At 42.4% G+C, this 25193-nt stretch overlaps 1 protein-coding gene across 12 annotated transcripts in view; it reads left to right on the top strand.

Moving 5' to 3' along the window:
- afdna (afadin, adherens junction formation factor a) overlaps window positions 1-25193 on the top strand; it is a 79022-nt gene that overhangs the window by 19436 nt on the left and 34393 nt on the right. For 4 of the 12 annotated variants that reach the window (XM_041064353.1, XM_041064352.1, XM_041064351.1 and 1 more), the window contains exons 2-18: window positions 5332-5527; window positions 5650-5762; window positions 6204-6361; window positions 6589-6749; window positions 8502-8668; window positions 9845-9929; window positions 10213-10356; window positions 13693-13787; window positions 14253-14503; window positions 16973-17042; window positions 17922-17992; window positions 18119-18186; window positions 19623-19828; window positions 21970-21990; window positions 23939-24084; window positions 24365-24459; window positions 24543-24808. In XM_041064353.1, the coding sequence (XP_040920287.1) occupies window positions 5332-5527; window positions 5650-5762; window positions 6204-6361; window positions 6589-6749; window positions 8502-8668; window positions 9845-9929; window positions 10213-10356; window positions 13693-13787; window positions 14253-14503; window positions 16973-17042; window positions 17922-17992; window positions 18119-18186; window positions 19623-19828; window positions 21970-21990; window positions 23939-24084; window positions 24365-24459; window positions 24543-24808 (2313 nt within the window). The remainder of the gene's footprint in view (window positions 1-5331; window positions 5528-5649; window positions 5763-6203; window positions 6362-6588; window positions 6750-8501; window positions 8669-9844; window positions 9930-10212; window positions 10357-13692; window positions 13788-14252; window positions 14504-16972; window positions 17043-17921; window positions 17993-18118; window positions 18187-19622; window positions 19829-21969; window positions 21991-23938; window positions 24085-24364; window positions 24460-24542; window positions 24809-25193) is intronic. The other 8 variants (XM_041064354.1, XM_041064348.1, XM_041064356.1 and 5 more) reach the window with 5 other exon arrangements.

Below are 25193 nucleotides of genomic sequence, written 5' to 3'. Positions count from 1 at the left end.
AAGAGTGAGTGAGACATGATGGAGAGCGCCGAGTGTGGAGATGGTTGAGCGATAACTGTGAAGTGATGACTGTAGGTGAAGAAGTGCTCTGTTCAGTCACGTGGGTTCTCTTTACATAAACATCCTTAAACCGATTACATCAAGGTTCAGTTAATTTTGTGAATCAGCAGAACTAAGCTGTTTCCTTTCCCGCTTGTGGTCGTTTAGTTCAAAAAGAGACGTTTCAGTCAACCGTTGAAAGTTTATCACTGAACTTTATCAGCGTCTGTGTTGTTTTGGTATTTCAGTAACAAAGCCTGCAGGTACCTCTCGCCCCTTTGGAACAATCATAAATAACAAGTGGACAAAAACACAACTGTAAACTCTTTGCTCGCAAAGAGCAAAAACCTATTTCTTAAAGCTCCTGATGAGAACGCATCAACCAAAGTGCACACAGTGCAAGAGATAAACATTGGAGAAGGTGTAGCATGCTGATAGGATGACAGCATGTTTTTAGCTCCATGTTCTTCCTCAGGCGGTGTTATGTTTGTCCTCTGTGCACATCTGAAGCTTTAATGACTGTTTTCCTTTTTGCACACAGGCAGCAACAGGCATTTATATTTGGTGAATTTTGTCACCATTGATGCACATAAGTGCTGAAACAATGGTCGTTCAATTTGAACTAATATTAATCAGCAACAATGGTTCAAGCTTCTAAAATCTGTCAGTCAGTCAACAGAAAATCCATGTGCAGCCATTTAATCATAATCAATTCATTGTTTTAGTCATTTTCTTCTCCATTCAGACAATGAGAAGGAAGAATACTGTAATTAACACTAACACTGTAATTCCAGTAGTGTGATACAGGATGTACCTTATCATCAGAGTGATTTATGTGACAGTTTCTTAATGGCACGGTAGGTGTTAGTGTGTGTGTACACACTAAGAGGTGTGAAGTTACTCAGTTTAAACCCTGAGAGGTGATTATGACAGAGCAAATATTCAAAGAGATTTACGTTTTCAGCTCGTAATTTTACCAGCAACAGTTTACAGATAGATTTTAAATTCCCGCAGGGCAATGAAGCACACCTCAAGCTCAGTGAAGGTCTGAAGTGGATTTGCTGGTTTACAACCAGGAAAACTAGAGTCCGCTTAAAGTTTAATCCACCACTCCCACCTCCCCGAAACACACACATACACACGAGTGAGAGGCTGTTTTCATTTTACAGGCAAAGAGTGAAAAGTTTCACTTTCTCATACGAACACAGATGTGACCTTCGACCTCTTCTCTGGAAGACCTTTGACCCTGAGGTGTTAGTCAGGGAGCATGATGGGTGGATTTAGAAGTCAGGGTTATCTCTCATGCAGCGTACTTACCCTCCGCTGTCTCAGTAAGAGTCTCACATGCGTTGTGTGGACGAGCTGCTTGTGTTTAGGATTACTTATAAATTACTTATAAACGTATAAATGGATTGACATCGAACTGAGGAGAATGATGTGAAAGGGACTGGAGGAAGACAGACATGCGAGAGTGTGTGTGTCTGGTTTTGTGTAATAGAGAAAATGATATGCAAGATGAAAGTGTTTTTCAAGACCATAAAAGGGAGTGTGGGAATTATCTGCTGAGAATGATCTGCTGTGGGATTTCTGATAGCAGTTATTTATTTAGAGTTTAAATTCCTGTGCTGCTGTATCTGTTAATGAGATTTTTTTTAATTTAGCAAGAAGTGAACACCTTTTATTTTGAATTTCTTCAAGAATTATTTTATTAACTGAAAACTCAAACAGCACAAGGAAAAACAAAAACTGCTGTAGCTGATACTGGTTTTCTGATACTCTTGCGTTCATATTGAAATTTACAAAATGAGAAATCACTGCAACTTTTATTGGCAGGAGTAAATACTGACCAATAAATATTGGTAGAGAGATAACTGCTCTACAGTTTATATCTTCAGTGTGTCAGCCACCAGCTTGAGCACACGCACATGCACACATACTTTCTGTCTCCCTCTCCATCAGGTTTTTATCTACCTGATAACCCTAGCTACAGTGTTGGCCTACTTTGTGTGTGTGTGTGTGTGTGTGTGTGTGTGTGTGTGTGTGTGTGTGTGTGTGTGTGTGTGTGTGTGTGTGTGATAAATAGTCCTGTCTCACAAGTTTAGTCACAGGTATCAGTCACATATCTTTGCTTTCCCTCTCTCTCATTGTGTGTGTGTGAGTGAATTTCTTAGTTGATGCCTCTGCCTGGCACGGTGTAGAAGCAGGATTAGTACACACACACACACACACACACACAGGCCTGTAATATGTACATGTATGTACAGACAGTAATTACAACAGAGTGGTTAATAAGCCTCAGACTTAGAGGTAGAGATGTGTGCATAGACCAAATGTCGACCCATAATTATTTAAACACATTCCCACACTGACAGAAGTCGTCCAGCATCAAAGACGTCCCTAAACCCCCCCTGACTCATTTGTGCTTTGACTTGTGTGAAAATATGTGACAGTGTGTTACAGGTCTTATCCAGGCAGTTGTTTGCAGACATACTGCTGCATTAGCATTTCCTGTCAGCCCGGGTGCTGTTTGCGAAATAAAAAAGCTGTTAGGGATTATTAGATTGAAAGCAGCAGAAAGGATAAAATGAACAGTTTGTTCTCTTTTTTTTTTGCCCTCACGTTTTACATTTTGCATTCTGAGCGTTTAGCTGACACATGAGTTGGATTCAAAATTACAAGCTGCTAAAAATGATGTCAGAGGTCACGCCTGAGTCCTGGGTCCAAATCAATTTGTCCTTTGTCTCCATTCTTATCCTTTTGTTGAGTCAAAAATTTTTCACTGGTTATGTTTGTAAAATTAGTCTAAAATAAGTTTTAGACTAATTTTACTATGTAGATCTTATGAGAAATGCATTGTAATTTTCATTGAACTTTTTATATGAGAGGTCCAGTGTTTTAGTTCATGCTACAAAACTGTGTGATCTTAAAGGTGTTTAGAGTCATGGTCTTCAGGTATGAAGGTTTGGGACAGCACAGAGACCTGGAGGAAGGAGGTTGTGGGACCGGACCATGTCTGGAGGCATAGGGGTGTAGAACTGAACTATGACGCTGATGTTGGGAGTTTCGGGCCTTGACCATGGTCTAGAAATATGCACGTGTAGGACTGGACCATTGCCATGAATATAGGAGTACGAGAATGAATCATAACCTGCAGTCTGTAGGACTGTACCATGTCCTGCAGGGGTTTTGCTTTTGTACTGGACTTGAACTACATGTGGTTGTACTTGTTCATTCCCAAGTGGCTGAAAGGCGACTGTGGTTGTACGAGGCAGAGTGTTAATTATCCACTGCTGGCTTTAAACTGGGCTTTGTTTGAACCCGAGTCGACTGGTGTCTCCACAGTAACAGTTACCAACGGTTACGCAAGCTCGACAACGGCAACCCTCGATGACCCACATTCCAGCAGTAAATCACAACACACACACACATTCCCGGCTCCACCCTTGCCTATCGAAACTACGCTCAGTGTCTCCACTCTGCCCGACTGAGTCTCTGTCAAACATGGGAAGGGAGAGGGAGGGGGAGAGGGAGAAGGGGAGGTAACGGGTGAGAGAGAGGTGGAAAAGGACCAAGTTTTTTTTCTGTCATGGCAAAAAAATCTAAACCTTTCCAACATCTAAGCAACAGCTGCCTCCCACCTTTTCTTTCTTAATGCCAGTTTTCCTTACTGTGTCTGTTACTACATGTTCTCTTAGTTACATGGTCGGGAATGTTTGTTATAGGGAGGTCACTGACGGTTTTTAATAGTGTAGAATTAAATCGTTTCTACCTTTGCCTCAAATCACTGCACTCACACTCCGTCAGTCTCGGCCGTAGGTTACACACGGACAGACACACACATTTGATCTGTCACCTCAGAACGTCGTTTGGTTGGTTGTCTACTCCTCTTTAAAAATGCTGGCGAGGGTTTCTCTTTAAAATTCAAACTCAAAATTGCTTTGCTGGCACCCTGACAGGAAAGATACCTACGCTGCAGAAGAACCACGGTCAGGGTTTTCCCGCAGATGGTTTTGAAGACACAACACAACCAAATAAAACCTTAGATAACATAAAGGGAAAAAGTGCACAGGAACTATTTTTTTAGGAAAACTCCCCATAAAGCAGTTTTGGTTGTTTCCATGTTACTGTGAACGTTTAGCATCCCGTTTAGCTTCCCTGAGGTGGTACAAGGATTATTAATGTCCTGCTTTAAAATTGAGAAGAACAGCACATACTAGCTGTCTAATGTCCATGTGGTCCCACACAGATCTAAGGCTTTCTGAGACCTTTTGAAAGGCAGTTGCAGTGAAATATGAGACCAGTTTGAACCTTAACATATGCGTATATGCACACACAGGCCTGCAAGCTACAGTTGCTGTGTCAGCACCGTGTTACATATGATCATATCAGGACTGGATGTGCATGTGTTTACAACATTCTTGTTCTATGGTAGGCTTTGTACAGAGGGAAATGTCAACATGTAGACAGAACGTTTGCAGTGTAGATCGCCTCGGGTGTTGATTCAGCGTGCTGTTTTCACATCCACCACTGGTACCGGCTGTGTTTGAGCTTACGTATTGTGTGTGTAAGAGAGAGGAGGTAAACTAGACAAGAAAAGCTAAAACAAAGCAAATAATTCTTCATTTAATGAGTTACTAGGTAAAGAAGTTTCCTGGAAAGAATTGTGTTATATTAGGAAAATAGAAGTTTCCTGTCTGTATTTTTACTACAATTAATACCACAATTACAGACTTCCAATACATACTTATTTCCGGGAAACTTCTTGAAGATTATTTGAAAATCGTTCTGAAATTACAGACCCATAAAAATGAAGGGCTATCCTGTTGCTGAGATATTTATGATACTGTCAGTCTCAACGTGAAACTGGGGTCACACAGAGTGAAACACTTTCACTCTCACTTCCACAGATCCTCATGTCCTGCCTCTTTTTAAGAAACAGCGTGACTGAAGTCAGCTGCAGTGCCCAGATGTTGTTGTATGAGGGCTGACAGTCCGGGTCAGCGGGTGACGGAACAACCTTTTCCTGTCGTCACACAACCTGTTGACACACTTCACTTTGCTGGCTCTCAGCCAGCGATGCTTCTCTCCTGTGACAGTCAAAGCTGCTGAGCTGTCACCTGACTGCACAGTCCTGCATAGATAATCAACAAGTCAGAGCTGCTATGTTTCCCTGCTTTTAGGTTTTTTTTTATGCCATAAGAAATAAATACTCTTCTTTAATGTTAACATTCACAGAACTCAGAATAATTAAACATCTGATTGACTCTCTCTTTCTCTCTGTGTCTTGACCAGGACTTGGAGTTCCATGGCGTGATGCGGTTCTACTTCCAGGACCGGGTTGCCGGTAACTTTGCCACCAAGTGCATCAGAGTGTCCAGCACAGCGACAACGCAGGACGTCATCGAGACACTAGCTGAAAAGTTCAGACCAGACATGAGGATGCTCTCCTCGCCAAAATACTCCCTGTACGAGGTCCACGTCAGTGGTGGTGAGTCCCTTAGACTTTCACAGTCAAACCAAAGTAATCTTAAAAATATTTAAAGTTTAGGAATAATAATAATTTGACACGGTTGACTCTGATTAACTGGTGTGTCTGTGTGTGCGTGTTAGAAGAGCGTCAGCTGGACCTGGATGAGAAGCCTCTTGTTGTTCAGCTGAACTGGAACAAAGACGACAGAGAAGGACGCTTTGTCCTGAAGAACGAGAACGACATCCTGCCTAAGGTGAGTGGCTCTGTCTGTTAACCTGTTTGATTACTAACCAGTCAGTTTACTCATGAGCTGACTCATCCATCCATTCATCCATCAACTGGGAATATATACCAGGCACATTGGCTGGTTATGTTTCAGTGACTGAAGTGTCGTTATTTTGATCATATTTTTCTCTGATATTGATCTGGGGTCCATCATAAAGCCCTATATTTAATGTGAAGTATCATTTACAGACGTAAAAGTAAATAAATAAGATTTTAACCTAAATTGCAGCACTTCATCACACTTGATTTGATTAACTGTAACCTTCTAAGATGATTGAGGAAAATTTGTCGCTAGTCTTTTCCTCATTGAGTTTATTCAATCAGACATGAGTGTATCATTACACGCTGCAGCAAGCTGCTCCACACGGTCTCTTAAAGGGACTCGTTCCCGCTTCTGTTTCTCTACCAGAAGAGTCAGAGCAACGGGCCAGAGAAGGAGAAGGATGGAGTGATTCAGAACTTCAAGAGGACTTTGTCCAAGAAGGAGAAGAAGAAGGAAAAGAAGAGGGAGAAGGAGTTTGCCCGGATCCCTGATGGAGACGAGCAGATGCTCAGCCGGGAGGACGGGTAACACACGCTCACAGTTATCCATCTTATTGTCCTGCTCTTACATCCTCTCAGTCCTTGGAGAGGATCTTGTTTTTTTTTCAATGCCAAGAAAAGTAGAGAAGGCTCCAGAAGAGGAAAGAGTAGTGATTTAAACTTTAACCTTTCTGTTCCTCCATCTGTCTTCTCTTTTCCCCCATTTATTCTGTCTTCCCTCCGGTCGTTCATCTCTCTCGTTTGTGATTCAGGGAAAACAGTCGCCTGGCGGCAGAGGTCTACAAGGACATGCCTGAGACCAGCTTTACCAGGACAATCTCTAACCCAGAGGTGGTGATGAAGAGGAGACGCCAGCAGAAGCTGGAGAAACGCATGCAGGAGTTCATGAGCAGTGACGGGAGGCCCGACTCAGGTACCTCAACTGTTAGCACATGAATATTTTGTTTTCTAGTTTGTTAATTAGTCTGATCGTTTTTATTTCTGTCTCATGAGTTGCATCATTAAATGTCCTTTCAAATAACACAACAAAGTGAGCTGTAGAACTTCAAGCCTAAAGTTTATCCTGAATATAAAAACCTGCTCCTAGATTCAAAATGACATCATGCAAAGATTCATTAGATCCAGAAAACCCCAAATCACACAGCCAGAGACAGAGACAGAGCTGCACTGGCTCCGCAACATGTCTGAGTGTCCTTGAGTGGCTTAAGGCGAACCTGATGTGAACCGCGGAGAAAATCTGCAGTGACCTGTACATCACAGTTCGCTGCCGCTCCTCATCCACTGTGACAGGGATTGAGAAATCTGCAAGGAGGGCTGGAAGAAACAGCTGGCGGAGGTGATCTGCAGCTGTAATCAATACCAGTGCTGCACATACAAAGTACTGAGTAAAGGGTCTGAACCCACATAGAAATGAGATATTTACATTCTTTGCTATAAATACATTTGTAAAATGTCACATGCACTTTGGTTGTACCTCACTGATGATTCTGCATCGTGTTAACATGGTCCACTGAAGATCATATGTTGTCAGAGAAAGTCTTGTGCTGACGTGTACACACACACACACACACACACACACACACACACACACACACACAGAGAGAAAGACAAAAACCTACATGTTGAATGAATGAAACAAACATGCTAACCAGTTTGGTGAGTGACTCAGGCATTACCTAATCACTCTGCCAGGCCAGACAGACAGATGGACCAGTGAGCTGGCTCTAAAAACGGCTTTCAACCACTGTCCGCATACAGTAGACACACTCTCAGTGGGACAGGATGGCTTGTGGTTAGACAATGACGTTCTCCCAGCAGAGAGTGCTATTTTAAAAGGCTCATTTTATGTAATGCCTCTGAAAATCCTGTTTGCTTTGCTGAAGACTCCCCTGTGGGATTTGCTAAGGTGATCATTTCTAGTTGACACATCACGGTCACACAGCTACGTGTGCCTCCAGATGAAAGCGTGGTACATTATACAGCTTTTATGAGCAGTACTGCCAGTCCCTTTTAATTTACTGATTTTTTTTCTGCTTGCAAGGGAAAATGTAATTCTGTATTTCAGATTCCCAAAGCACATCTTAACTTGTCATCTATTTACTTGTAGTACACACACTCAGCTCAGTATCCCTGTGCAGACAAAAGATAGGATCGATTGTATGTCAGGGTAACAGATTGATCATAATGAGATTTAAAATATACTTGTGTTATTATTTTGATGGTCATGGCATCTGCTAGAGCTGAATTTTGTTCAGATCACAGTGAATTGGTAAATCGAGTTATACTGTATAAATGAAATTTCAACTTCCAAGAATGTTTTTTTAAGATAATTGTCGTTCTGAAAGGGCAACAATAGTCCTCTCACTTTGCCTTTTGTTACTTCATTACTTTGGGTTTGGACGACGTTCTGTGTCCCCTGGTCCACATGTCGTTTCAGAGGCTTTTCCTGTCTTTAAGTACAAAAAATGCTGCAGGAAAATGTTGAATCATTTGAGTGTTTTTGAAGTTTATGTGGCAAAAGGTCAGTTCTTAGTTATAGAATATTTTTATTAGACCTCTTTATGTTTTGCTCTCCTGTTGTAAAAACTGGTGTAAAAATTACTAATGTCACCTTTTTATATACTAGCTCATTGTAGTGAATAACAAATATTCTGTTGTCGTGCAGGAGGTACTTTGCGGATATATGCAGACAGTCTGAAACCCAACATCCCCTACAAGACAATCCTGCTCTCCACAAGAGACACAGCTGACTTTGCCGTGGTGGAGGCTCTGGAGAAGTACGGACTGGAGAAGGAGAACCCCAGAGAGTACTGCATCGCCCGGGTAACAATGGTTATGAAAGTTTTGTCCTCTCCTTTTGTGACTTTTAATCATCTCCAGCTGACTTGGATACCATTAAACAGATATAGAGTCACACTAAATGCACTGGTATTTGATCACAGCATCAATTTGTCATAATTTAATAGATCTGATGCTCATCGGATTTTGTTTTTGAGTATACTCCTGGTCGTTGCCCTCTGCTTAACACCTCCATCCTCCCATTTCTGCACAAACCACAGCCTCGATCCTCCTATCTCATCGATAAACACCTCCATCATCCTTCTGAGGGGCCGTGTAGCGGACGGCCAAGGTCGTGGTCGCTCGCACATACACATAATTGCACACACACCCTTCACCGGACTGGCAGATTGAAACAGAATGCTAGTTGGCACAGAAACCTTTGGGAGGAATGCAATTCAATTGCTTTCAGACTGAGTGCTATAGCAGCAGCAGATGCTCCATGTCTGTGTGGTGTATGTGTGCGTGCATGCGTATTTTCATGATGGTGAACTTGGCTGCCCTCCTCACAGCCTCTCTCAACCATATCTATCCTCTCAGATGAACTCCGGCTATGGCCAATCAAATGAAATAACTGCTGCCCCCACAGCCAATACAGTGGAAGACTCTCTAGAGGCCACACGCAACACACACATTGTCTCTGTCACACACACACACACACACACAAAAACACACACTCACTCTGTTGATAGTCAGCTGCAATTTGCTGATGAGACTAAAGCACTGGGGAAGTCCATTAGGTTAGTGAGCATGAGAAATAAGCACTAGTATACTAGCTGGTAGCATGTGAGCTAGTGTTGGGGTGGGGGGGGGGGGGGGGGGGGGGGGTGGGGGGTGTTAGCTGAGATTGGACTGAGCAGGATGCAGAGATGTAGGACAGCTTTGTACTACATTCAGTTCTGTAAAGAAATGCAGAAAGACTGTAAAATAAGCATAACGTCATTGTGAAAAGTAAACCTGTGGGAAAACAGCGCTTTTCTCTGCTCGCAGAAATGATTCATGTACTGGTTCATAACATGACGGTAATTAAACATCTCGTGGTATCTCAGAATATATCTGTAAATCATGTGATTAGTGGCACATTCTCTAAGAAAGCCCCTGTGTAAATTATGCTCTGGTCACTGGTATGTTTGGTATGTTTGACTGTTTTCTGTCTCGTTTTCTTTGCAGCAAGATGATAAGTCGGGCAAGGAGGCGATTCTGGACGATGCAGAGTGTCCACTGCAGATCTTCAGGGACTGGCCTGCTGACAGAGGTAACACACACAGAAACGTGCTCATACACACACACACACACACACACACACACACACACACACACACACACACACACACACACACACACACACACACACACACACACACACACACACTTCTTACTCTATCCTGCACAATAATACATTTACTACTATTACACGCTGTACCTCTTTTCTTAGGCTCTACCGCCCCCTCCTGCTGTGTTACAGTCATTACAATTTTTTTTTAGTGTATTTTCTTCTTTTTACTGTTCTGACAGTAGCGTATTAAATCCTTTGTCAGGAGCACTAGTGTTCCAGCTGAAGAAGAGACCTCCTGACTATCAGGGGAGGAAGGGGAGAAAGGACGACAAGGGTGTTCGAGGGAAGGACGGCAGCAGCTCCCTGCCGCCTGAGAAGCTGCCTTATCTGGTGGAGCTGAGTCCAGGTAAAACCTCAGCTCACATGTGCACACACACAACACTCTCTGGTTTCTGACCGTCAGTATCCACCAGTGGAACTTTAAATAGTTTTAGTAGCAGCAACAGTAGCAGTGATAGTAGTAATACCACCTGTAACAAAATGAGAAACAGTAGGAGTCCCAGTAGCAGCTGCACTGATGAGGACTACTGTAATGACAGCCAGTGACCAGCAGGCATCAGTGCAGCTGCAGTAAATAACATCTGGGGTTAACCAGAGGTGAGACGGTCTTTGTTTCCATGCCAAGGTGAGTGAATCACACGTGGCTCCATTATGGATCCCAGCTGCTCTGTGGTTTCTGTTCCTTACCAGCACACGATTTCCTCAGTGTATAAAAGACACTGCAGGAGGTCAAGAACTGATTAAATCCAAATAGGACCCAGTTCTTAGAAATGCATCTGCATTAACCTGCGGACGATGCTGTTAGCTTCATTCTAAAACAGCATCAGTTTAAAGCCTTTTGACTATAGCGCTGCCAGTATTAGCTGTAGTATTGTGCCGTCAGGCCAGAATCAGCTTAGAGAGAATTGTGAATTGTGAGAGGAATACGAGGAAAACATTTGGCAGCTTTTAAGATTAACGTCACATGATATCAGGAAGCAGATATGGATGGGGGTTAGATGCAGGTTTTACAAGACTTTTACAAGTATGAATGCAGTTTCTTTTTGTGTGACTTATTTCAGAGGAAATAAATACGCTGTAGTACATGTTGATGTGTATGACAATTTTAAGTTAATTTTATCTGTGATGTGATCATGATGGCAAAATTTTAAGAATAAAAAAATGCTTCAGTCATCTAAACATTACCAGGTTTATAAGGTGCAGGGTATACAACCAAACTACTTACTAATTAAATGCTCATGCAACCTCAAATGATGGAAGTCCTTTAGAAGTCCTTGTGAAAAATGGAGGAAATTACTAACTGAGATAGAAATATATGGGGTAGGTTGAAGGACTACAAGGAGGAGTACATCAAAAGGTAGGTTGCAATAAACAATAATGTCCTAGAATGCAGTATAACTTCCCAGAATGGATAATTATTTATGATAAAATCACCCAACCCTGTAGGAGCATTTTGGAATTACAAACCTTACCCCATTATCCAGCCCTAACAGCTTGTTTCTTGCTACTGATCCCCTTTTCTCTTTATCACCCTCTTTGTCCGTCGCCCCTCTCACGCCATTAACTTATCTGGCCTGATGGTCGCCCAAACACCTCTCAGCGCGACTCTGCTTTGGGCAACCAGTGGGTCTGGTCCAAAAATGTACTAACACATCTACTTCATCCACTGTCAGGTTGACGGGTCACTGTCTGTGGAAAGCAGCCAACATGGAAAATTGATTTGGTGGCTTTTGTAAATATTGGACGCTGGGTCTGTGTGTGTGTGTGTGTGTGTGTGTGTGTGTGAGAGAGAGAGAGAGTATGAGTGTGTTTGTTCCTGTACTTGTATCCTTATTATTATTATTACTATAATCTGGTAACACAGCATCAAACAGCTGTAGTTACCTGCAGTTTAATATATGATACTAACTGTTGGAAAGGACTTTGTGTCCAGTAGTAAGATTTTAAATGGACACAGCCAAACAGAAATTTCTTTCAGGAAAACAAATAAGATAGACATTTTTCTTGGGTAAATTATTCCTTTAAAGTTTATGTAGTCTAGGACTAGGACGCGGTGTCCACTGAAATAAGCATTAAAATATATAATGAATGCAGACAGTGAAAGGCCCACAGTAATATTTTGTGTGTGAGTGTGTTTGTGTGCTATCCATGCGATTAATGGGTTAACAAGGTAATGCTGCATTTTTCCTCCTTGCCGCATTTTCACCCTCTGCTATGTGTCTGTTCTCTTTCCCACCTTCTTATGGCATGGTGTGTTTGTGTGTGCGACTGCCTGTGTGCGTGTGTGTGTCTGTGTGTGTGTGTGTGTGTGTGTGTGTGTGTGTGTGTGTGTGTTTGGGGCCTTGTGCATGTGTCCTTCCACTTCCTCTGCACCTGCCTGCCTGTCTGCCTAGGGCGAGGGAATCACTATGCCTACTACGCCTATCGGCACCATGAAGGTAAAAACCCACCACACCTCCTCTGTGTCTGTTGCAATGGCTGATGGGGTTGTTGGGGGAAGTGCAGTGACCCCTGCCTCCCCCCTTTGGGTGACAAAGGTCAAACATATTCCTCTTGCTAAATGTTGTACGGTTTGTTGTAGTCCTTTATTATTCATAATGTAGGTTCCCTTACAAACAAACATGGATACTGGCCAGAAAGAAAAAAAATATAAAGACAATTCAAAATCCTGTTACTGATTTCAGCTTTGAACAATTTACATTTAAGTCTTCAAATCGCTCACTGCCAGCTGGAATAAAAATTTTAAGACCTTAAACAAAACAGGCACAGTTTCAGAATAAACATCTGTGAAATAAAGGGAAAAACAAAAGCCTTTTCAAGTTTCAAAGGCAGTCTGATGTTTTTGGAAACATTTCATAACTTCATATGCTTTTGTAAAATTACTTATTCAGCCCATTAAGCGACTGACGAAAGCTTATATAATTGTGTTCTCAGTGTGCCAACTGCAGAGGTGAACTCTGGGAAATGTGTTTTCCACTGTAGCGAAAGCAGCAAAAACCAAAACATAAAACTTTTCATTTTCTGATCTTAACATTAAATGCTTTAAGATTTAGGACCAATACACAGTGAACTGCATCTTTAAACCAAGTCACAAGATGTGATAGAGGAAAGTAATGCCTTTAGAGAATGTTAGAAGATAATTGTTAGCATGGAGCATATTATTATCAAACTTAATTCGACAGTTATCTATCATAGGTACATTGTATCCATGATCTCATAGGACAACAGAGTTGCTAGTTTCTTCTAAACCCTCCTTATATTTCTGTAAAAGTCCAAGCTTTGCTGGTAGCCTTGTGAAATTAGTTGCCTGTTGATTTCACTTTTATTTTTAAAAGGTGGTTTGAGGTTTTTCTGATCCCCGTGCATTTTTCTTCCCCAGATTTTCCTTTTTTTTTTGCCCCCTTTTCTGTTCAGTGAACTAATGTGCCGCTTTGCTTTTACTAAACTCCTGTTTACTAATAATCAATATCTGCACTGCAGTCACCCACATTTTTTTGCCACATTAGCAGTGAATATCCCAGCATACACCAGTTTGTATTGATTCTTTAATGTTCAAATGCTGTGCTTGGACAGTCAATATGAGTGTGACAGGTTGAACATGAGCTACTGCTTGTTTAAAATCTAAGACTGATGTGAGCGCTGCCCGGCCTGCTGCTAAATCTGAGTGTTTCCGTGTGTGCAGACGGGTCTGACTCGCGGGACAAACCAAAGCTGTACCGGCTTCAGCACAGCATCACCGAGGTTGGCTCGGACTGCACAGAGGACGGAGCCATCCAGGTAACTACACCATGAAAAGACAAGCCGCTCGAGCTGAAATTAGAAAACTCCTCGCTGTTTGTGTGAGAACATGTAGCCTCCTGTCCATTTCCAACATTAAACATTTGGGAGCCATCTTAATGTTCAGTTTTTATTCCACGTCCTCACATTAGCGAGTGTGAACTGCCAATATCACCAGTTGTGATATTGGAAAATGACCAGACTGTCATAGCACACAGTCCTGGGGCATGGATGGATTTCCGGATAGCCCTTCTGGGTCAGAGATCATCTGGAGGCCACAGCCTCTGAATGAAATTACTTTTGATGTTTCTCATTTGAAAGTCACAGAGTCCAGTTAAAAAGAACAAAACACCAAACAACATGTATGTCTGGGATGTCCCAGTTTCTCATGTCCTGGGGCTTCTTTCCCCAAAATATAGCACATGCGTTCATTGTTCTGATTTCTCTGCTGTTGTTTGTCTCCAGCTGCTAGGTCCGGGGATTCTTCCTCATCACTGCAACTTGATGCACAGTGAAGGTATGGTCACCGTGACGCCACACGGCCCTGACGCCGACACCTTCGTTGACGGACAACGTGTTACTGAGACGACGGTGCTGCGTCCGGGTTCCACCCTCCAGTTTGGTTCTGCTCACGTCTTTAAGTTTGTGGACCCGATGTTCGACCAGGGAGGGAAGAGAGAACCGCCGGCCATGATAAGGGGCCGACACAAGTCTGGGTGAGGGAACGGAGAAGGTTGTGTGTGTGTCTCTGTGGAGATTCTGGTCCTTCCCTGTTCCTGTCTCCTTTTCTTTGCTTTCTTCCTCCTCTTTTTCCTTTTTAATCTTCCCACTATCCTCCCTCCTCATCCTCTGTACACACTGATCTCCAAATGTTGTGAACAGAAAAAAAAAGAAGAAGGTTATTGTAGATGAAGGGAGGAGAGGATGAGGTTTGGGGTTGGCAGGCAGAGCGAGAGATGAAGGCAAGGAAAAGGGGGAGGAGGGAAGTCTGGGGTTGAGAGAATGAGGAAATGAGAGGAGAGGAAGAGCGGAGGTCTAGGGTTATGGAAGGCAGGCTGCCCTCTAATCTGATCAACATGGTGCTGGGTGTGGCCTTCAGCTTGTTGTCGTTTCACTCGCAGAAAGAAAGAAAGAGCACAGCAGATAAGAGTAGAAGGGAGTGTGGGAGAAAGTTAGGGATGAGTGAAGGACAAGAGCATTTGAATTTCAGTTCAATGGCCCTTTAATGACTTAATGGATGGCTAACTGCAAAAAAAGGAAAGAGGTGTGTAAGTAATCAATGCTGTAACTCACTGCCGTGTGTTTCTGCATGAATTCGTTCTTTCAGATGATTCAAGACCAAGAGTAGAGTTAACAAAGCCTGGTTTAACTTGTCTTGTGAACTTTTTAAGTATGTTAAAGGTCTGTAATATAACTTTCTGATGTGTTTTCTGCTGTCGAATCGAATATTTTGAAAAAAACACTGATGGCGGAGTGAGATGTGTAAAATTTGTCTGCGTCAGAGCGGAGTAAACCTTTTTATTCCAGTATTTGGAGGAAATAAATAAGCAGCAAACAGTAAAGTGAAATTTACATTTCAAGCCATTGAAATGACACAAAGGTGATAATACACCATGTCCCGCAAAGAGTTTGAGTCTTTATTACAGGTTTGCATCGCAGCCAAAGACTCACTCCATCAGGTGATTCTGATTAGCACCTTCAACCAGAGAGGAAGAAGCAGTCAGCAAGCGGAGAGAGCTGGAATGAAAACCTGCAGGCTCTTTGTCCTGTGGACGTGTTCTCTGTGTGTACATTTGTACGTTCAGTGGGTTTAGATTATAAGATTATTCCAAATATTTCATAATCAGCTACTCTTGAAAGCAGGGAAACATACTTTGTCCCATTTCTTACATCGGATGTACATTAGGATGGTTTCCTGTGATGGACAGTACGAAGAGCAGGAATGATTACAGCAAGGAAAACCTTTTTCTTTGGGAGAATTCTCTAAAAAAAAAAAGTGTGTAATGTCTGGTGTCATCTTGTGCAGCTTGGTGTCACCTCGGTCTGGAATACGAGCCTGATGTTTGTGGATCCCTGTGGTTTACTGGGCAGCTTTCCAATGTTCTGCTGTACAAACTTACAAGGATACCTAGTGCTGTCACGCTGGAGACACATCGTGACGTTTAGGGCGATTAGAGCCACACTTTGGCATGACAACAGATTTTTAAGATCAGGTTTTGGCAGTTGAACAGATGAGCTTGTATCATATGAGTGTTCACGACTTTGATCTGCTGCTTCTCAACTTACTCAGGACCGTCACCAATATTTTAGCCTTAGTGAGTGAGAGAGGAGCATGAAAGAAGATAAATCACATGTAACTCACTTCAGAGGTCGTTTCTGGACTTATTGTGCGCCATGTGATTAAAACATATCTCCAGTGATGGCAAAGAAATCTAAATCATCCTAAAGACATGTTGCACCATTTTGAGAGAACTTTATCTGCATTAGTGTGAACAAAGGTTGAGAGGACTGTGGCGCGTTAAAGTTATGATAAACATTAAATCAAAAATTTAAAAAAATTAAGATAGAAAATCTCTCATTTCTCTCCCGTGGAAGTGTAGCCACGCTGTGTTTATAGTTTAACCTACCTCAGCTGCTGGTGGTTATTGTGTATGTGACAAAGACCTCCCTGTCGATGACACAAATGCACAAATGCTTTGTGTGTTTGTGCCAGTGTTGTGCTTTCTGTTTGACATTGATGCCCCCCTGTCATATGGGGCGTGAAAAGCAGAAGTCTGCCTTTAAAACCCGACTTCTGTCACACTCAATTACTGTCAGTCAGACTCACACACACACACACACACTCACTCACACACACACACAGGCTGGTTCTGTCAGGACTCCTTCCATGGCTTCTCTATAACTAATTAGGCTGTTATGCAAGTGTGTGTGTGCATATTTATAAAGCAAACTATCTGTCTGCATGCATTAGTGAGTCATTCATTTACCACATCTCTGATCCAGCTCTCTCCTCCCTGACAATGAGTTAGATAAGTGTGTTTGAGTGTGTGTGTGTGTGTGTGCATGCGTGCATGTGTGTGTGTCTGGATTAAGTCTGAGCTCTTGTCGCTGTCAGTAATGAAAAGTCAGCTGTGGAGAGCACAGTTCCTCTTCTAAACCACTGCATGTCTGTGTCTCTGCTGCAGCAGTGTACCAGAAACCACCTTCGACCTTCACGGAGACGTCCACAGTGGAGCTGCCCTTCCTACCAGCAAGGTAACACACACACACACACAGCATTTGAATTATTAGTATATATTCTGTTTTCCATTAAAGATTAAAGAGCATGCTGCTTTTATAGGTGTAAAAACACTGTATTATTTACCAAAAGCAGTTTTAATGGGAGTTTTATTGTAATCTGCTGTATCAGTGTTGGTGTGAACACGGACCTAAAAGTCCCTGATCTACATTAAATACAGTTTACATCAGTGGGTTGTGTTGAATTAGATGTCTGGCCTTAGGTCCAGATATAATAAAAGAAGATGATGATGCATGAAAGGTCTCATTTTTACCTAAGGATTTAGTTTAACTTAGTTTTTTTTAAAGAATTACTTGAATAATTAACGGATTATCAAAATTGCTGCAAATTAATTTTCAGTGTTTAAACTAATTTGATGAGCTGTAGACATGTACATGTAAAACTGAACTGTTTGATGAATCATTGAGTAAATATACATTAGCAGTAGCTTCTGTGCCTGTTAGAATACATTAGAAGCTGCAGTGTGTTTGCGACTGCACGTTTTATGTGAAAGTAGTTTAAAAGCGAAAGCGGCATGTTGTAACGTTTGTTTGGTGTAATGAAAGTCCTGCCAGTGAATCTAACACAAGGCATCATGCTCCTGCTCCTAAACAGGATTTAGTGCAGTTGTTGTCCGTTAAGTATTGAATTGTATTGAATTGTGTTAACGGTCTACGTTGCATATACATACACATGAAAGTGCGACTGAAGCCTCGTAGCACAGCATTCATCTGCGTCTGTACATCCTGGAATTAGGCTCATCTTCAGTAAATTAAATTACGGTGAAATTTAATTTTGTTGAAGCTGCTTCACGCTGTGTTTTGTGTGTGTGTGTGTGTGTGTGTGTGTGTGTGCAGAGCTCAGGAAAGCTGGAAATGGAGAGAGGAATGGTCAAACCCATGATCAGGGGAGAGCAGCAGGACAGCAGGTCAGACACACACTCCCCTCGTCGTCCTCCACCTTCCTGTCCTCTTCTTCATCCTCATTCTCATTCTTCATCCTCCTTCTTTGTGTATTTATTTTCCTCATGGTGTTGTTTTTTTTGTCTCATTAGGTCTCAGGACATCACAGCAGACAGGACAGAGCTGACTCTGCCCGCGAGTATCGAGTTCAGAGACAACTGTAAGTATCAGTGTCCTTTTCCGTTCCCCTCCATGTGTTAACTGCCCGTCAATGGCTGGAAACTATTGAACACTTTTAGTTGTCTTTACAGTGCAGGAGACCAGTGATGCTGCTGAAGTGCTGCGTAATAATTATCTCATAATAAAAGTAAAAGTCTGGAAAATGCAGTTAAATCCTGTCACCCTGCTAGGAATCAAAATTAAAGAGAATGGGAGAAACAAACCAAGACGCACCACTGTGCTGAAAATGGAAAAAAAAAAGTGGGATGTCGGAACATTTAGTGTTGAGGCCATGATCTATCAAAATTCACTAAGTGGATTGATGTTCTGTCCAGCCAGCTGTTCTTCTGCCCATTATAACAATCCTCACTCTCCCACACACAACACCACATTCCAAATCATTTTAGTCTCTGTCATGGCCTAATTACATTCAGCACAGATCAGCCAGTCAGTCATTCAATATAATGCCCAATAAAAAGAAAGAACATGTCCTCTCCTTCTGTCTGACATGATGGAGGCAGACTCCAGAGTTTACAGTAAAACAGGAGCAGCCAGTGAATTGAGTTGGTCACATTTAAACAAACATTTCAGTCCTTAGTGTTTTTCTGTATGTTTCATTACATGAATCCAGTCTGAACTGTTGATTTTTGCCGTTAAAATGGTCATAAATTAGTCCCAGGTAGCATCAAAGTGTCTCGAAAAGACTTATAAGTTTGTTTTTCTGAAACCAGACGTTTCCCACACCCCTCTCTGTTGCTCTAAGCTCTTCTAGCTGTTTCCTCTGCCTTTGTAACGCTTATGTTTATTGACTTTCCTTGTGCTCTGGGCCCTAGTGTGCCTGTGTGTGCACTGAATATATATTTGGCGTAGTGTGAGATCATCCGTTTTTCCAACCAAAGCAGGGTTTTGATTGGTCATGGACCGGTGGAGGGTGCCATACCCACAATGCAGCAGGAAAAACCACACGCTCAAAGAGTCTGAAAGTGCGCCTGGGACAATGACGCACACGCACCGCCGAAATCTGGATATTTACGCTTTACACTTTCATCCTCAGGTTTTCATAGGAAGGGTTGTCGCGGGGCTGCTGAAAAACAGCTGCAACCAGTTTGACATCAAATACTTTACCACCCAAGCTAAACTGGAGGAGCGTGATACCACAGCTAGACTCAGAGTGGTTTTATTGGCGTGTCCCACATGACACGTGTGCAGCCAAGTTCTATGACCTACCTGCTGCCAAAGTGCCTTAAACAAACTACTTGTTACAGCTCAAAGTTTTCCTGACCTCAGCAGGAACTGTCTTTATTTCAGGTGATAATCAGTAATTGTCTCAAACTCCTCCTCCCGTATAAACACGTTGAATCTGAATCTGGACGTTGAGGAAAGGCTGATTCACTCTTGTAATGATCTAATCGTCCGACTCTGTGTGTTTCCGTCCAGCCGAAGACACCTTCCTGTCAGCCATCATCAACTACACCAACAGCTCCACAGTCCACTTCAAGCTCTCGCCCACATATGTCCTGTACATGGCCTGCCGCTACGTCCTGTCACCTTCTTACCGGCCGGACATGTCGCCGTCTGAGAGGACGCACAAGGTCATTGCCATCGTCAACAAGATGGTGAGCATGATGGAGGGAGTCATCCAGGTCAGTACCACTACTCCTCAGATCTTCTGTTGTGTGCTCTAATATTGAACATTATCTCAGCGTGTTCTGCTACCATTAGTTTTGGCCTCTCTCCTCCATAATGTTGTTTCTGCTTGTGTTGAAATGTGGGTATTATCATATGTTTGGCTTAACCCCCCCCCATTAACCGCATTCTTACAAGCTACATTTGTAGTTGTTGTAAGGTGTGTACATGTGTTTGTACATGTGTTTGCACATGTTTGTTTCCTGCAGCTTTCTCTCCACAGTTACCTCCTATGTTCCAGTCTCTGCGTTTGTCTTTCGTTTGTCCACCCGTCAGTGTTAAATGCTCGAGGTGTGAAGCCTGCTATGACACAACAGTGTGTGGATGAAACATCAGTCAGCGTGGAGTTATCACTCATCAATAAGGCTAGAAATCATCCTGTGCCAAAGCAATCCTTTTCAGATACTTTAATTTCCTTCATATAAAAATATAAACTTTATTATTCTTTATTATTGAGTCAACATCATGTATGTAAAAAAAAAAAAAGAAGCACAGGATCTTGGTAGATTAGGGGTAAGGAGGATTGGGGGGGGAAAAAATAACACACGCTCCCTAAGTGTATCTAAAAGCCTCCCTTAGTAATCCTCAATAAAACACAAATGCTTTTATTAGTGCCATTCACTTTTATTTGTTTAGCTCACAGCCAGCTATTCACTGCCCTTGGTATGTAGGGAAGTTATGAAAGAAAACACTCACACACACACACACAGTGGACTGTGGGACGTAATCTGTTTCAGTCAGTGTGCAGAAGGATTTCAGTTTTATAGAGTTTCGGGGAAATATCTTTAGCTACTGAGGAATGTGGGAATGCTGAAGCCTCCTATTTCACACAGGTTTATAATCTGCATCGGTGTGGTTGTGTCGTGTGTCGCCGTTTTCTGTTTTTATTATCAAGAGATTAATTACCACATATTAACTCAGCTAATCCGACAGAACCGGATATTTTCAGAGGGATGTTTAGAACTTGGAAAACGAGATCCTGAACGTCTGAGACTGTGACCTGTTTTACATTGATTCTGGAGATTAACTTTGTTCAGTGAACCCTGTACCTTACAATATGTCCCAACTCCATCGATCTATTTATACATCATTGTCAAATTAAGTGTAATAAGTTGGTCTCAGAGCAAGAGTCAGGTCAACGCGTCTGATAGCATCCACCTCGCATCCTTTACGTTGTTTGCTCCTTGTGGTTCTCCACACTGAGGCTATATTTTGCATAAAGTTTGTCGCTGCTTTTCACAAATAGGATGCCTCCTTTGCCAGCTATTCAGAAACTGCTAACTTTAGCCAGATTTGCTGTTAAACCTGAGCATGGTATTCTCTGTATTTTGCCCTAAAGCACTCCAGCAGATGTCTGACTAACCCGACCATTGTTGTGCACCGTGTGTGCAGAGGCTGCATTTCTTCTCGTTTATGTTTTTTTTAATGTAGAAATAATTCATTTGTTTTCGAGTGTGTTCTGTTAAAATGTTACTGACCTGTAAGCGTAACTCATTCATGGAAATATGGCGGTGATACTGGCATTTTTCAGTGGCATCCTGCTTTATATTTATACACTTTCCCTCATTAACACTGTGAGCTGCTGAGTGTAGTCATTCGCCGACTTTTGCCCTTGGGAGTTCAGTCCCTTTGTCAAGCTCACTTACAGTGACTGAGTGCAGTGTCTTGCTTAAAATCCAGTTTCTAAAACCCCCAGACTGTAAAACTGTAAAAAGGACTAAATCAACAGCAGTGTTGAACCACAAGATTAATAACAGGCTTAAATATATTTAGAAACAACATTTTAAAGCATTTAAAAATGCATTTTTTCTGGTGTAACTGCCATTAAAGAGATTAAAAAGCCTTAAACTGAGCTTGTTAAATTTCACAGACACCCTGTAAGTTTTCAGCTGATCTCCATCAGTTATGTTTTTCAGCTTATTCAGTTTACATAGTAAACCATGACCATGTGCGTGTCAAAGTGTATGTTGGTGTGTGTTTGTGTGTGTGTTACCTGGCTGTGTCCATACTGTAGCTGTTGACGTGTTTTCTCTCTGTCCTGTGAACGTGTCCTCCTCCTCCTCCTCCTCCTCCTCCTCTTCCTCTTCCTTCCATCCAGGAGATTCCTGAAGGGGATCAGGTAGGATAGCACAATAGCACACCATGATACGGCTGCTACAGACTCGTCTACCTCCCTCACTCACTCTTCCTTTGTCTCTTTACCTCTTTCTCTCTCTTGGTTTGGGCGACGTGGATAAAATAAAACAAGTTGTTCAACTGAAAAGTGCCATTTCAGGCTAACAAAGTAAATGAACAGTAAGAAAAATATATGATTTAAAAGTTAATTTTTAGCAAAGTTTATTTCATAATTTATACTTTACAAATTACTCTAAGGAAACGTAAATCTTTGTAACTCATAACTCTAAATTACAGCAGTATAGCTTTTAAGCAGGAGAGTGTGGCTCTTTCATTGTAAACGATACTAACAATAATAATAATGTTTCCCACACGTCTAAAACTTGGGGGATGAAATAAAATAGCAAAACATTTGAACGATTGATAATATGAGGTCATGTCGCCCGACCTCATCAGCCTCTCGGCTGTCTTCTAAAAATCTCTGCTCCTCTGCTTTTCTCTCTCTCCGTCTCTCTCTCTTCTTTTCTGTCTGCTTTTTTTTCGACCGGCCCTTCATTGTTGCTGCTGCTTCTTTTTCTCCATTCTAACAGAAATGTAAAATAAAGCCATGATAATGCGTCCTACCCACAGCTGGAAAACTAAGCAACAACAGCAACATCAACCCAACTAATTCCATTCAGCTTCCTGGACCTGCCTGGTACTAAAACAAACAAACAAACAAACAGTGAAACCAAAGCAACCACTCCTTTCCATCATTGCTCCATCTTTAATTCTGGCATCCATTTTGTGTGACTTCACTTCTTGCTTCTCCTGCTCAACAGTGTGGATGAGAGACAAGTCACGTCCCTCTGATCTCCTCCACCACCTGTGCTTCATGTGTCTACTTGGACATTCATTTTAATATGTCCAGCCATCCGTCCGTGTTTTAAATGTCTCCTTAAATGTTTTAATGTCACGTTTCATTTTGGATGCACCTGGCTCCATCTCTCATTCTCTGGCTGTTGTTCGATTTGTGTTACGTTTTTTTGAGGCGGGGATAGATGAGTGCAAGGGGCGCGAGCGCCGCACATCCCTGCCTCTGTGAGTGACGGGGATATTAACCTATCAGCTCCTTAGACACCGAGCTCTCTCCTCCCTGTTGATCTCGAGACCAGACAACTGTCCTTTAGACTGTAGACTGACATATGGAGCGTTATTAAAAATTTGAAATGATCCACTCACTGCTGGACATTAGAGATAATTATGTCATTAATTATCTGGTTTATAAAGTTGCTTCTTCCTTACTCATGATCCTGTGCTGATGCGCCGCTACAGGCGTAATGAATGTTTTTAGTTGCTTTTAAATTGTCCTTTAACGATGTATTGTCAATAAAGATTAAAGGAATAGTTTGACACTTAGGGAAATACACTAGTTTGCTTGAGTTAGATGGGAAGATTGACACCAGTGTATGTATGACACCATGAATTATGTATGAATTAACTTTGACTTGTTGATTCTGTTGCTTGCAGTGCGACTGCCTGTGGTCCATAGTGTAAGTCTACAGTCTAAACGCAGTTTAGTTTTATCAAAAGGTAAAGGGACATCTCAGCGTGTGTGTGTGGAGGAGGCTCGTGTCTGGTGACCTGGTAAACGGAGCTGTGTCTGGGAGTGAAATGGACTGGTCACTATTGTCTCTACCCTTGCAACGAAATTAAGACTTGTTCTTTTAACTGACAGTGATGACCACTCTTCCTCTCGACATCGGGTTGGCTTAGAGGAAAGGGTGGGCAGGGCATGAGTCTATCCCTGAAGTAACAACTGCTCCTTCTGGCTGCCACTCAAACAGAAACCCCTCTGTTTCCTACCTTCTTTTTTTTTTTAACTCTCCAGTCTCTCCTTCATCGTGCTGCTCTAACAACCTCCTCCGTATGTGTTTTTTTCTTTGTGTGTGGCTGTGATTGGCATGTTACAGAAGCAGAAGAACATTGCAGGAGCGCTGGCTTTCTGGATGGCCAACGCCTCCGAGCTGCTCAACTTCATCAAGCAGGACCGAGACCTGAGTCGCGTCACGCTGGACGCCCAGGACATCCTCGCCCATCTGGTCCAGATGGCCTTCAAGTCAGTCTTTTAAGTGAAATAAGATAAAACATTTAAAGTAGAGAAAAGAAAATAGAGCGACTCAACCTGAGTCAATTACAGCGTTTGCCCACTACTTTCAGCACAAGCTTGTTTTAAGATTATTCACCACTTTAAATAAACATTATCAAAGCAGGAAGGAAGGATATTTTTATGTCAGTAAGTTTCCAGACAGAAGACGAGTGGATGAAAGCTTTGTCTGTTGTTTGATGGTGAACTTTTTTTTTTTTTGTCTTTAACAAACTCTAACGTTTGATTGCAGGTACCTGGTTCACTGTCTCCAGGCTGATCTGAATAACTACATGCCTGCCTTCCTGGACGACCCCGAGGAACATAATCCACAGAGACCCAAGATAGGTAATATGAAAACATGAACATATTGGTTTCATTTACCACCTGAAGTGGTAATGGCCCTGACGTGCTCTGTCTTTCTGTTCCAGAGGATGTCCTGCACACGCTGACGGGTGCGATGTCGTTACTGCGGCGGTGTCGAGTCAACGCCGCCCTGACCATCCAGCTCTTCTCGCAGCTCTTCCACTTCATCAACATGTGGCTGTTCAACAAGCTGGTGACAGACACAGAGTCAGGGCTGTGTTGTCACTACTGGGGGGCCATCCTCCGACAGCAGCTCAGCCACATCGAGGCCTGGGCCGAGAAGCAGGGTCTGGAGCTGGCTGCTGACTGCCACCTCAGTCGAATAGTACAGGTAGGGGGGACGGGACACAGACACGAGCTGATTCTCACGGGTGCTAGGTATCAATGTATAAGAGTTTAACCTTTTAAAATCTCAGCCAATCTGCTTCTTCAGGGCTGCGTGAGTTTTGTTTGATCAGATCTGACTGACACGGGGCGTCTCCCGGGCAACATAAGCAAACAACCCAACAGCTGTCATCAGGTTGTGATTATTGTATTGTTAAATTCTAAGTGGTGCATGGAAACAAGTGACTTCACTGCGCAGCCTCGCCTACATCAGACAAGCGAGAAAAACACTCTCTGTTTGGTGTGATCACGTTGGGACCCTAACGAGAAGAAAGGATTTCAGGGCGTTTTAATCAAACTATAATTTTCATATTAAAGACGATTAGAGGATT

This window comes from Toxotes jaculatrix, chromosome 19 (assembly GCF_017976425.1).
Source record: "Toxotes jaculatrix isolate fToxJac2 chromosome 19, fToxJac2.pri, whole genome shotgun sequence".
Taxonomy (NCBI): domain Eukaryota; kingdom Metazoa; phylum Chordata; class Actinopteri; family Toxotidae; genus Toxotes; species Toxotes jaculatrix.
Note: the sequence above shows the minus strand (reverse complement) of the source record. Positions and strands in the feature narration are given on the sequence as shown.